This window comes from Osmerus eperlanus, chromosome 2, assembly GCF_963692335.1.
Source record: "Osmerus eperlanus chromosome 2, fOsmEpe2.1, whole genome shotgun sequence".
Taxonomy (NCBI): Eukaryota; Metazoa; Chordata; class Actinopteri; order Osmeriformes; family Osmeridae; genus Osmerus; species Osmerus eperlanus.
In genome coordinates this window covers 21,275,194-21,286,653 of record NC_085019.1, presented here as the reverse complement: position 1 = coordinate 21,286,653, position 11,460 = coordinate 21,275,194, and the positions used below count along the sequence as shown (strand labels likewise).

The following is an 11,460-nucleotide window of genomic DNA, read 5'->3' as shown; positions in this document are numbered from 1 at the left end:
CCGTCTCTGGTCGTTTATAGTCAGTGGCGGTTCTAGACAAATGTTACTGGGGGGGCCACGGTGGGGCCAGTGTTTAATCAGAGGGTCACATTAAAAAACTTAAAACAAATTATATTTAAACATAAAATACTTTACTTTTGCTTTACATTAAAATCATACAAACGGCTCTGGCTCTCCCTCTTCCAGCTCCCAGCTCTCTCAATACTTTGATATGTTTCTCTCACTTTTTTTATTTACTGGGGCAAAAAAGGCTGCAATGTCCCTTCCTTGTTTCATGATGACTACTAGAAGAAGAAAAACAACGTAAAATAATTTTTATTTATTTATTGTTGAGTCAGCTCAGGGGGGGGCAGGGACATTTTTACAGGGGCCCCTGTAGGCCCCCGTGTAGAACCGCCACTGTTTTTAGTGGCATCCATTTTGTGACCTCTGATTCCACCCTGCATGAAGACTCTGACATGAAATGGAGCTTTAACCACTAACATCCTAACATCCTTCCTTCCTTCGCCCCGTCCGTCTCCTTTCCTAGGTCATAGTGCTGGTATGCAGTTCTATCCTTGTGAAGGAGATTAAAAGGACAAAGCAGAATATGGCCTCCAATATTATAATGATTGGTACCCATTAATGAGCATGGTATAAAGTAATTTTGACTTTTCTTTTTTTCTATTTCTGGACTACTTGTTCAATGGACCCAGTTATTAATGTAATGCAGATTTTGATGTTGCTATTCATTTATTAATTTAGCAGACGCTCTTTCAGGAATTCAGGAAGCATGCACATAAAAAAGGTCCAAAAAGATCCAAACAGGTACTGCAGTGTATAATATATTTTGGTATATTTCTTTGTTACAAATGAACTGTTACAGATGGCCATGAGTCTGCTTTTACCTTGTTTTGGATGTTCAACAAAAGCACCTGTGTACCCTCTACTTGAATAGCAGTCAATTCAAGTCAAGCTAATACTAGCTTACTTACATTTTAAACATCATAAGTCCTCAATATTGATATGTATGCTCTTCCATACGCACGCCTAGTCTCACATTACAGAACCCAAACCAAACCCAAGGGCTTCTGTTCCAGAGAATCTCTTTCACTCATTCCCATAATGACCACGGCCAAGTGCTGGGCCAGCGGCCTCGTAACTGAGCGTTTGACTAAATAAACACTTCATGTTAAGGGCCTCTGGAGCCCCAAGTGTGGCCCTCAGAACAGAAGCAGTGTCACACCAGGTAGGGGGCTTTAGTTGTTGACCTCCAGGGATGTGGTGGAGGCAAAACACACGTAAATGCCGTTTACGCACCTCCCGAAATAAGTAAGTTATAAGTAATAAATAAGTAAGATCAATTCACGTTTTTAAACATTGTTTTGGTTCACACAACATCGCATTGGTAAGACAAGGACAAACGCTAGCCTACTATTAATAACGTGCTTTCAAATACGATTTTGCAGGTACAAGCCAACCTTCAAATAGGCCTAATGAAACGTAATAATAAATAAATAATAAAGTTCATATTTTACCCACCTCTAATTTTAACACTACACCACTGTTGACCTCCATTATCATTTCCCCTCTGGCCGTGTTTGTTGGCCTGAGACTGTTCACTGCTGATGAGACAGAGGTTCTACTCTGAAACGACCAAAGGAAGTTCAAGTGTCGAGTAGAATATCGTGTTCTAAAGCTTGTTTTTGCACTGTTGTAGGTATTTCTACTGTATGCATTGTACTACTGAGTCTAAAAAAGTCATTAAAAATATTCACTTTTTCCTTAGCCCCGACTTGCTTCATTTCTTGACTGAATATGTCATTAAAAACACATGAACACATTGTGAATTTACTGTTTATTCAGCTCAACGATGCAGCTTTGGTCCTAGAAAACAAAATTACACACGGCAGCATTACCACATTAACCCTTGTGTTATCTTCGGGTCATTCTGACCCATCAGTCATTGTGACCCACCGTCGTATTGCGACAAATTTACCGCATACAAAGACAAAGTGAAGCATTTTATTTTAACAGCTAGGCTGTCTCAGACCCCCCACATTGCGATGGTTAAAAGAAAATTATTTAAATTTGTTTTTGTATTGGGTAAAATTGGGTAAACACAACGATGGTTCGTTATGAACCTTTGGGTCATGTGACCCGAAGGCAGCACGAGGGTTAAAGATCCTGTAAAGTGGAATTGAAAACGAGTTTTAAGTTCATCACACCACAAAAGAACGTGTTGTTAACTACCCATCCAAATTCGATTGAAAAAAAAAACACAGACAAGTACGTTATGTCGCTGGAAGGTGCCGCCCGTCTCAAGTACCTAAGACCCAGATCATTTGTTCAATGAGTGAAACATACAGATGCATATAAATGAAGCTTGTTCCCTTGAGCTGTAACACAGGAGTAAAAATGGACACCAGAGACAGCAGACAGTGAGCTCTCCAACTACTTCTAGCCCATTAGCTAGGCTACCATTTCACCAAAATACCATCATTCTACACCAAGTAGCCTAATATCAAGTTAGCGGTTTGCACTAATTCATAGCAGAGATACCTCTGGAAAAGTTATCTAGTATAATTATAACAAGCACACAGAACTGAGTGATGAACTGCTGGCGGCGGTGGATGGTCCAGGTGCGACCGGAGGAGGAACGGCCGGGAGGGCGATGCTCGGTACGGCTCCGCGCTGCAAGAGAAGCCGTGTGTTGGTGAACCCCGTCTGTCTCTGGTCCATGTTAAAACTGTCCGCTGTGAAATGGTCAGTGCAGAGGCGGCTGTTGGAGTTTATCCGAAGCTTTCCATGAGCGTGGCTATTCACAAAATCAATCCACCTATTTTTCCTTTCCTCATCACTATGGAAATTAAATAGAGTTGCAGCACAGCTGAAGTTCTTGCATCCAGGTAAGATGCAGTTGCAGGTGGAGGGAGACATCCTGAAGCTAGCTAGCTAGCTAGCTGATGTAGTCTACAATAACAATACAGCAGGAGTCATAACTGAAGTGGAGTTGGAGGACCTCTTGTACAAATGAGCTCCAGGGTTTTATACCATTTCACCGGGTGAGAAGAGGAGCCATGCAGTGATCTGATGTAGATCGGTCAAAGTGACGTAGATCGGTCATTTTTTGGCTCCGCCTATACAAAATCTGAGCTGGAAACGGAAGAGAAAATGTTCTACGGTATAACTCCACATTTCAGTGCGACAAAATTTTCGTGCTTTGCACATGCTTTCAGGAACTCATTTCACACGTATGTAATGTACTGAGAAGCAAATCATGGAATTTTCTTTACAGGATCTTTAAGCCTCAAGAGATGGACAGTAAACATGCCCAGCAGTGTGGGGTACCCGTGGAAGATTTTTGAATATATTCCACATTTGACTGTAATTGTTGCATTTATCTGAGGTGGTACTAAGCTTACTGTATCCTGACAGTTTGTGTAACGGGCCTTCTACGTCCTTCACATCTCTTCAAGTAAAATATTCTCAATCACATTTAAAGTTACATTGGCGTCTACTGTATAGGTCAGGGGTCAACTATTTTTCACTGCATCCACCGGGGAGTGCCATTTCAGAACCAGAGGGAGATTACTGGGCCCTTGTCAAGTTGTATACTTGTTATTTAAACTTTGAGATCCTTTCCTCTCTGTGACATATAGAAGCTTCTTGAAATCCAGGTTTCAGAGAGGCCTCAGAATGAAACAGTCAGAGCAATAACCATACAAGTCAGGTGGTCATATGGTTTCCTCCACTCAGCTGAGTATATCAGGGCTGACAACTTTTCCAAAAACCTTGGCGTGAGATTTGGTAGCCCATGTCCCTGTACTTACTGTAAGTCTGGTCCGTCTGGTGGTCCCACCGCTCAAGAGCGCCCGGTCCCAACACAAGCTCTTCTCCTGTCTGGCCCCCCAATGGTGGAATCAACTCCCCACCTCCATCAGGGACACTGACTGTCGCCCCACCTTCAAGAAAAGGCTCAAGACGCACTTGTTCCGGTAATACAACGGCACTTAGGAATGCTTGGCTGGACCTGATGTTAGTTTCCTCCAGGATCACAATGACTCGTATTGAGAGACTTGTTGCTCTTGTTGGTTAGTTGTAACGGTTTCAAATTCTTGTACTCGCTGTGAAATATTTTTACTGTTGATTGTTTTTTCTACAGGTACACACTTGCACTCTTGTGGGGAGTTTCATGTTGTTCAATTGTAACTTGTTTAACTGCATGCTCTTATGGTTCTTCCCTTTGGCACTTATTTGGTTTTCCACCATGTATGCTTCATGTTTTGGCTGCTCGCAATGTTTGGGGCTATCTCGTTGTTATGATCAGTGACCGATGCTCTTTTGTAAAGCTCTCTCTTGGAAGTCGCTTTGGATAAAAGCGTCTGCTAAATGCATAAATGTAAATGTCAGTCGCTCTGGATAAGAGCGTCTGCTAAATGACAATGTAATGTAATGTCTACACTAGACTGGTCCTCCCATGGGGTCGACACTAGACTGCTCCTCCCATGGGGTCTACACTAGACTGGTCCTCCCATGAGGTCGACACTAGACTGCTCCTCCCATGGGGTCTACACTAGACTGCTCCTCCCATGGGGTCTACACTAGACTGCTCCTCCCATGGGGTCTACACTAGACTGCTCCTCCCATGGGGTCTACACTAGACTGCTCCTCCCATGGGGTCTACACTAGACTGCTCCTCCCATGGGGTCTACACTAGACTGGTCCTCCCATGGGGTCGACACTAGACTGGTCCTCCCATGGGGTCTACACTAGACTGGTCCTCCCATGGGGTCTACACTAGACTGGTCCTCCCATGGGGAGATGCTGCTGGGATTCAACCAGTCTTTTCACCTCGGGGTTCTCTGGGTGGGGGGTAGTACTTCCTGTCTGGAGGGGGAGGGGTCTCAGGTACGACCATCGGGAACGGACCCCAAGCTAAATCTGGGTTGTGGTAGGATCACCCACCCGTTGTAGACGAGCATCCAGCCGGTGTGAGGAGAGTGTGTGTAGGCCAGGCAGTGGTGGACGAGCAGCACAGAGCCAGGCTCGGGGGCAGGGGCGGTTTTAGGCACGGGCGGACTGGGCAGCTGCCCGGGGCGGCATTTTTTCATGTCACGTGGGGGGCGCACGAGCATAAAATAAATAAATAAAAATCTCTGCGCTGCGAAGCGGTTTTGTCTTTTCTATCATTTCACTGTGTGGGGAATTGGCAAATTGGCGCCCCCTTCAGGCAGCTGCAGGCACCCCTGCTTGCTGAGAAGGTGCCGTGCACAGAAGCTGTGTGAAAAAAGGGGAGGGGGACAGACAGCTCATCTGACTGGGTCTCCCAAATGGAACGGACAAGGGGGGGGGGGGGGGTCCACTGTATAGTGCAATACTCTAAATTAGTGGGATAAAGTCAGTTGCACCTCGACTTTCTTCCAAATAACGCACATTTCATTCATAATATTATAAATATAGGCCTAAAGTTCCTGCACATTTTAGTTTTTTTTAATTGTGTGAAATGGCTAATAAAACTAGAAACGGCTGTTCCTGCGAAACAGCAGTGAGAATGCTGAAAACCTGAATGGGGATAGCTGACCATGCTAAAAAAGCTGAAAATAGTGAAAATTTTGTAGAAAGTTATAAGCTGAAGCTTCAAAGCAACCGAAAGGTATTTTTGAAAGGGGCTGGAGCAGCATTCCAACAATGATTTGAAAGGATTTACCATTACTTTTAAAGGGAGAATAATTTGCACAAAAACCTTTATATTTTAAAAAGTATAAAAGTGAGAAATGAGAAAATACCCGCAAGCTGAAATGAATTTCAAAAATGTGTGAGTGACACAAAAGAGGCAGTGTGGAAGCTGAACTGCATCATCTTAACAAGGCTAAGAGCTAAAATAGCCTACAATGTGGGAGAAGCTGAAAGCTGAACTGCTAAACAGAAGAAAAAGTAGGCTAGCTAGTCGTAACAAGAATATTATCGTTTTAACAGATTAAATTATAGTTGGGATACTATTAGCAGTAGCAGATGTAGCCTATGCGTTTACTCGGCTTTCTTAGTTGGATTCAATGTGTTGATGGAATGAAACATACAGCAGTAGGGCCGATACAGGAAGACACGGCGACACTTTGTTGCAGAAGGATGATGGTGCAAGTTTTGTCCGTGGAGCATACAACGATTAATAAAAAAGAATCATGTAGACGCGTTTATTGAGTAATCGCATAACTAATTACACATGTAAACGGAGTAATCGTATTATTGGCATAAACCGACAATTGCTAGTAATCGTGTTTCTCATGGTCAAGTAAACGTACCAATCACCTGTGTGAGAGACTGAGTGGTGCGTGTCTGTTACAGTGATGGTGCAGCTATGATTGCTAACGCGCTGAGGGCAGAGAATAAGAGAAATGTAGCTAGAATCCACACCTCAAACAAGATAACCTAGACGCAAAACTGTACATCCAATCCAAAATATAAGGATATTTTCCGAGACCCAAGACTCTGCCGAAACCAGAGATATTCTTTATATGTCTGTGCAGTCAGAAATACGACTCTACCTGCAGTTTCAAAAACGTGTTCCTTTTGCTTTCCTGGTGCTTGTTTGTTTGGTTGCCACGGTGATGGCGCAGCTGTGATAGCTAACGAGCTAGGCAGAGAGAAAAACGAACATTTACCTAGCATCCACACCTCAAACAAGTTGACCTAGACGCAAAACTATACGTCCAATCCAAAATATAAGGATATTTTCCGAGACCCAAGACTCTGCCGAAACCAGTGATGTCCTTTATATGTCTGTGCGGTCAGAAATACGACTCTATCGGCAGTTTCAAAATCTTGTTCCTTCTTGCTTTCTCTGACTGATTTTACTCACCTCTCCATTGGAGTTAGTGAGAGAATTTGAAAGGCTGCTCTCGCTTCAAGGCTCATAGCTGAAAATCTGTAAATGTGAGCTCTTTAGTAGTTAAATTGACTGAAAGAGGACAATTTTTCCTACATTTTAAGGTATAACTTGTTTCTGTAAGTTAAACTATATGAACGTTAGAGACAAATTAGTTGAATATCAGAAAAAGAGCAGCAAGCAGAGTGTGCCACTCTGCTTGCTGCTCATTCATAAAAATCAAGAAGGAGCAAACATTTTAATGTATTTCAAACTGTCATAATTCAAAATTGGCTGAACATTTGAAAAAGCTGAATCATTTGGGAATAGCTGAATGTCTTGTGAACATTTTAAAGGTTGAATGGTGTCTCTAGCTGAAAGTAAGCTGAAGTAGTTACGTTTGAAAGAGGAGGAAGCTTTTTAATGATTTGAAAGGATTTACCATTACTTTTAATGGGAGAATAATTTGCACAAAAACCTTAATGTCTTAAAAAGTATAAAAGTGAGAAATACCAAAAGTCATAGCCATCATCTCCTGAAGGAGCTGAACGTTTTGATACAAAAGTTGTAGGAATCGGTTAAAGTATGCAGAACGAGTTAAAGGCCAAAAAACGGCGGAAGAACTGAGAAGTTGAAAAGCAATAGTGCTTAACAGCATTCTCACAACTAGAAAAGGCTGTTCCTGCGAAACAGCAGTGAGAATGCTGAAAACCTGAATGGGGATAGCTGACCATGCTAAAAAAGCTGAAATAGTGAAAATTTAGTAGAAAGTTATAAGCTGAAGCTTCAAAGCAATCGAAAGGTATTTTTGAAAGGGGCTGGAGCAGCATTCCAACAATGATTTGAAAGGATTTACCATTACTTTTAAAGGGAGAATAATTTGCACAAAAACCTTAATATTTTAAAAAGTATAAAAGTGAGAAATGAGAAAATACCCGCAAGCTGAAATTAATTTCAAAAATGTGTGAGTGACACAAAAGAGGCAGTGTGGAAGCTGAACTGCATCATCTTAACAAAGCTAAGAGCTAAAATAGCCTACAATGTGGGAGAAGCTGAAAGCTGAACTGTTAAACAGAAGAAGAAGTAGGCTAGCTAGTCGTAACAAGAATATTATCGTTTTAACAGATGAAATTATAGTTGGGATAGTAATAGCAGTAGCAGATGTAGCCTACCATTGAGTGTGTTTACTCGGCTTTCTTAGTTGGATTCAATGTGTTGATGGAATGGAACACACAGCAGTAGGGCCATACAGGAAGAGACGGCGACACTTTGTTGCAGAAGGATGATGGTGCAAGTTTTGTCCGTGGAGCATACAACGATTAATAAAAAAGAATCATGTAGACGTGTTTATTGAGTAATCGCATAACTAATTACACATGTAAACGGAGTAATCGTATTATTGGCATAAACCGACAATTGCTAGTAATCGTGTTTCTCATGGTCAAGTAAACGTACCAATCACCTGTGTGAGAGACTGAGTGGTGCGTGTCTGTCGTTACGGTGATGGTGCAGCTATGATTGCTAACGCGCTGAAGGAAGAGAATAAGAGAAATGTAGCTAGAATCCACACCTCAAACAAGATAACCTAGACGCAAAACTGTACGTCCAATCCAAAATATAAGGATATTTTCCGAGACCCAAGACTCTGCCGAAACCAGAGATATTCTTTATATGTCTGTGCAGTCAGAAATACGACTCTACCTGCAGTTTCAAAAACGTGTTCCTTTTGCTTTCCTGGTGCTTGTTTGTTTGGTTGCCACGGTGATGGCGCAGCTGTGATAGCTAACGAGCTAGGCAGAGAGAAAAACGAACATTTACCTAGCATCCACACCTCAAACAAGTTGACCTAGACGCAAAACTATACGTCCAATCCAAAATATAAGGATATTTTCCGAGACCCAAGACTCTGCCGAAACCAGAGATGTCCTTTATATGTCTGTGCGGTCAGAAATACGACTCTATCGGCAGTTTCAAAATCTTGTTCCTTCTTGCTTTCTCTGACTGATTTTACTCACCTCTCCATTGAAGTTAGTGAGAGAATTTGAAAGGCTGCTCTCGCTTCAAGGCTCATAGCTGAAAATCTGTAAATGTGAGCTCTTTAGTAGTTACATTGGCTGAAAGAGGACAATTTTTCCTACATTTTAAGGTATAACTTGTTTCTGTAAGTTAAACTATATGAACGTTAGAGGAATTTGTTTGACAAATTAGTTGAATATCAGAAAAAGAGCACTCTGCTTGCTGCTTGTTCATAAAAATCAAGAAGGAGCAAACATTTTAATGTATTTCAAACTGTCATAATTCAAAATTGGCTGAACATTTGAAAAAGCTGAATCATTTGTGAATAGCTGAATGTCTTGTGAACATTTTAAAGGTTGAATGGTGTCTCTAGCTGAAAGTAAGCTGAAGTAGTTACGTTTGAAAGAGGAGGAAGCTTTTTAATGATTTGAAAGGATTTACCATTACTTTTAATGGGAGAATAATTTGCACAAAAACCTTAATGTCTTAAAAAGTATAAAAGTGAGAAATACCAAAAGTCATAGCCATCATCTCCTGAAGGAGCTGAACGTTTTGATACAAAAGTTGTAGGAATCGGTTAAAGTACGCAGAACGAGTTAAAGGCCAAAAAACGGCGGAAGAACTGAGAAGTTGAAAAGCAATAGTGAGAATGGACGGCGGAAGAACTGAGAAGTTGAAAAGCAATAGTGAGAATGCTTAACAGCATTCTCACAATAATAAAGAGAAACAGGAAAACAATAGTGAGAATGCTTAACAGCATTCTCACAAATATGTAACACAAAACGATTGTGGTCACCAAGGAGAATTGGTTTAGTCTTGACTTCTGGTCGTGAGTGATAGTGTTGGGGGGATGGGAAATCTGTTGACTGTCAAAGAAGATGGACAGGAAAAGGTCAAGTAAGCCATTAGGTGCCCAATTTCGAAAAAAAAGAAAAGAAGAAGAGGAGAAACGAGAAGAAGATAAAGGTATGCAAATATGTCTCTGTATGATTATTACGGTATCCATGTCATGAATGAAGGGCTAATGTTAATTGGTGGGTATAGGCTAACTCTTACGTTTGTTAGCCTTTTTGCTATGATGCTTGCTATGCAACAACAATATTTCGGTTTTAACTCAACAAACACGTGATAACATTTCACCATAATAGTTTGCTTTGCAACAAAACTGTTACAAGTTCAGTTATTATTTATTTTCATTATTTAGGTTAGGCCCTGTAATTAGCCAACGGAATTTTCAAATTTCAAAGACGAACATTTGCTACAACTATATTTCGTGACAAAGTATAGTTTAACGTCATAACTAAAAGTGTTCCTAGCTAAAAGTTATATTAATATAGCATGTAATAACAGACATTTAGCGTGTAAGGGCATGTTTATGTAACCCTCCTATTATGTTTGGTGTCATTTTGACCCCAGGCTGTTTTAGCTGTATAGAACATAATCGGTCTTACCATAACAGCCTTTTGATTTGATGGGGGGGGGGGGGGGGGGGCGCGAAGGGCGTCTCGCCCTGGGTGTAATTCAATGTAGAACCGCCACTGCTCGGGGTGGTTCAGCAGGACCAGCTCCAGGTACAGGGGCCGGCCCAGGAGCAGAGCCAGGGGCAGGTGGGGCTCTGGGAGGAAGCTGTCATAGTGTTCATCTGTAGGGAAGGGAAGCGTTGGGTAGTGTGGAGTGGGGTAGGGTAGAGTATTTTAGGGTAAAGTGGGGTAGGGTAGGGTAGAATAGGTAAGTACTTTATTCATCACCAGGGGGAATTGTTATAACCGTTAAAGCTCCAGTGACAATTCTGGAAAACCTCATGAGGCTGGGATCCAGGACCCAGTCTGATCAACCAACCGGCCTCAGTAGGCGGAGCCTGGAAACCTCTGACCTCCAACAGGTGGACAACCATCTGTGGTGATGGTAAAAGGGATAGTAAGGGTGAAGCTCCATGTCAGAGGTCTGGAGGGGAGCGGACCGGGGATGAACTGGTGCGAAGGAGTGCAGGATGGAGGTGGATGTCTGTGTGGTGTGGGCCTCAGGGTAGGAGTCTCGACTAGGGGTAGGAGGAGAAGTGGTGGGCGGCTTAAAACCAGTTTCTGACCCAGCTGGAGTAGGTCGTTGGTGGGGTAGGGGGCCCAGTAGGACTCACTGAGGGGCCTTTGATGTTGACGGTAGAACATTGTATTTTTGTTGAGGGAACGCTTAGCAGGACACTGTTTCTGCACTGAGCAGCTTTTTTGGCGACCGGCTCCTTCACCCTAAGTGCTGTGAGACTGTACAACCGGCACTGCTCTAAATAGAACACACACAAACACACACAGGACACACAATAAATAACTTATGGACACACTTTTTTTAACTTTTCCTCTTTTTTTCAAAACTTTACACACAAATCCAAGATTTGCACACACAAAATGCAAAATGCCTCGCATCTCTTGCAAAATGAAGCACTGCATTCAAAATATCCCAACACGTTTCAAAAGCAAACATTTGTCTTACGTTGCAAACACCTTTGCCATAATGTTACATTTTTGGATATATTATATACACACAGTTATTCAAAACCTAAAAGTCTTTTTTCATGAGCTCCTATGTACATTTCTGTATTGGCAGAG

At 42.1% G+C, this 11,460-nt stretch overlaps 2 protein-coding genes across 4 annotated transcripts in view; one reads left to right on the top strand and one right to left on the bottom strand.

The window, feature by feature from the left end:
* The window catches only part of LOC134014802 (nascent polypeptide-associated complex subunit alpha, muscle-specific form-like), a 43,795-nt gene that overhangs the window by 14,870 nt on the left and 17,465 nt on the right, over window positions 1-11,460 (bottom strand). Inside the window, exon 9 of one of the 2 annotated variants that reach the window (XM_062454025.1) lies at window positions 1,828-1,866. The exons of the other annotated variant lie outside the window; for it this stretch is intronic. Coding sequence (XP_062310009.1) covers window positions 1,842-1,866 — 25 coding nt within the window. The 3' untranslated portion in view covers window positions 1,828-1,841. Of the gene's footprint in view, window positions 1-1,827; window positions 1,867-11,460 lie in introns of those variants that run through there. 2 annotated transcript variants of the gene reach the window in all.
* Window positions 1-11,460, top strand: part of LOC134014944 (CD9 antigen-like) — a 57,415-nt gene that overhangs the window by 34,161 nt on the left and 11,794 nt on the right. Inside the window, exon 10 of one of the 2 annotated variants that reach the window (XM_062454161.1) lies at window positions 530-591. The exons of the other annotated variant lie outside the window; for it this stretch is intronic. The gene's annotated coding sequence lies outside the window, so the exon portion shown is untranslated. Of the gene's footprint in view, window positions 1-529; window positions 592-11,460 lie in introns of those variants that run through there. 2 annotated transcript variants of the gene reach the window in all.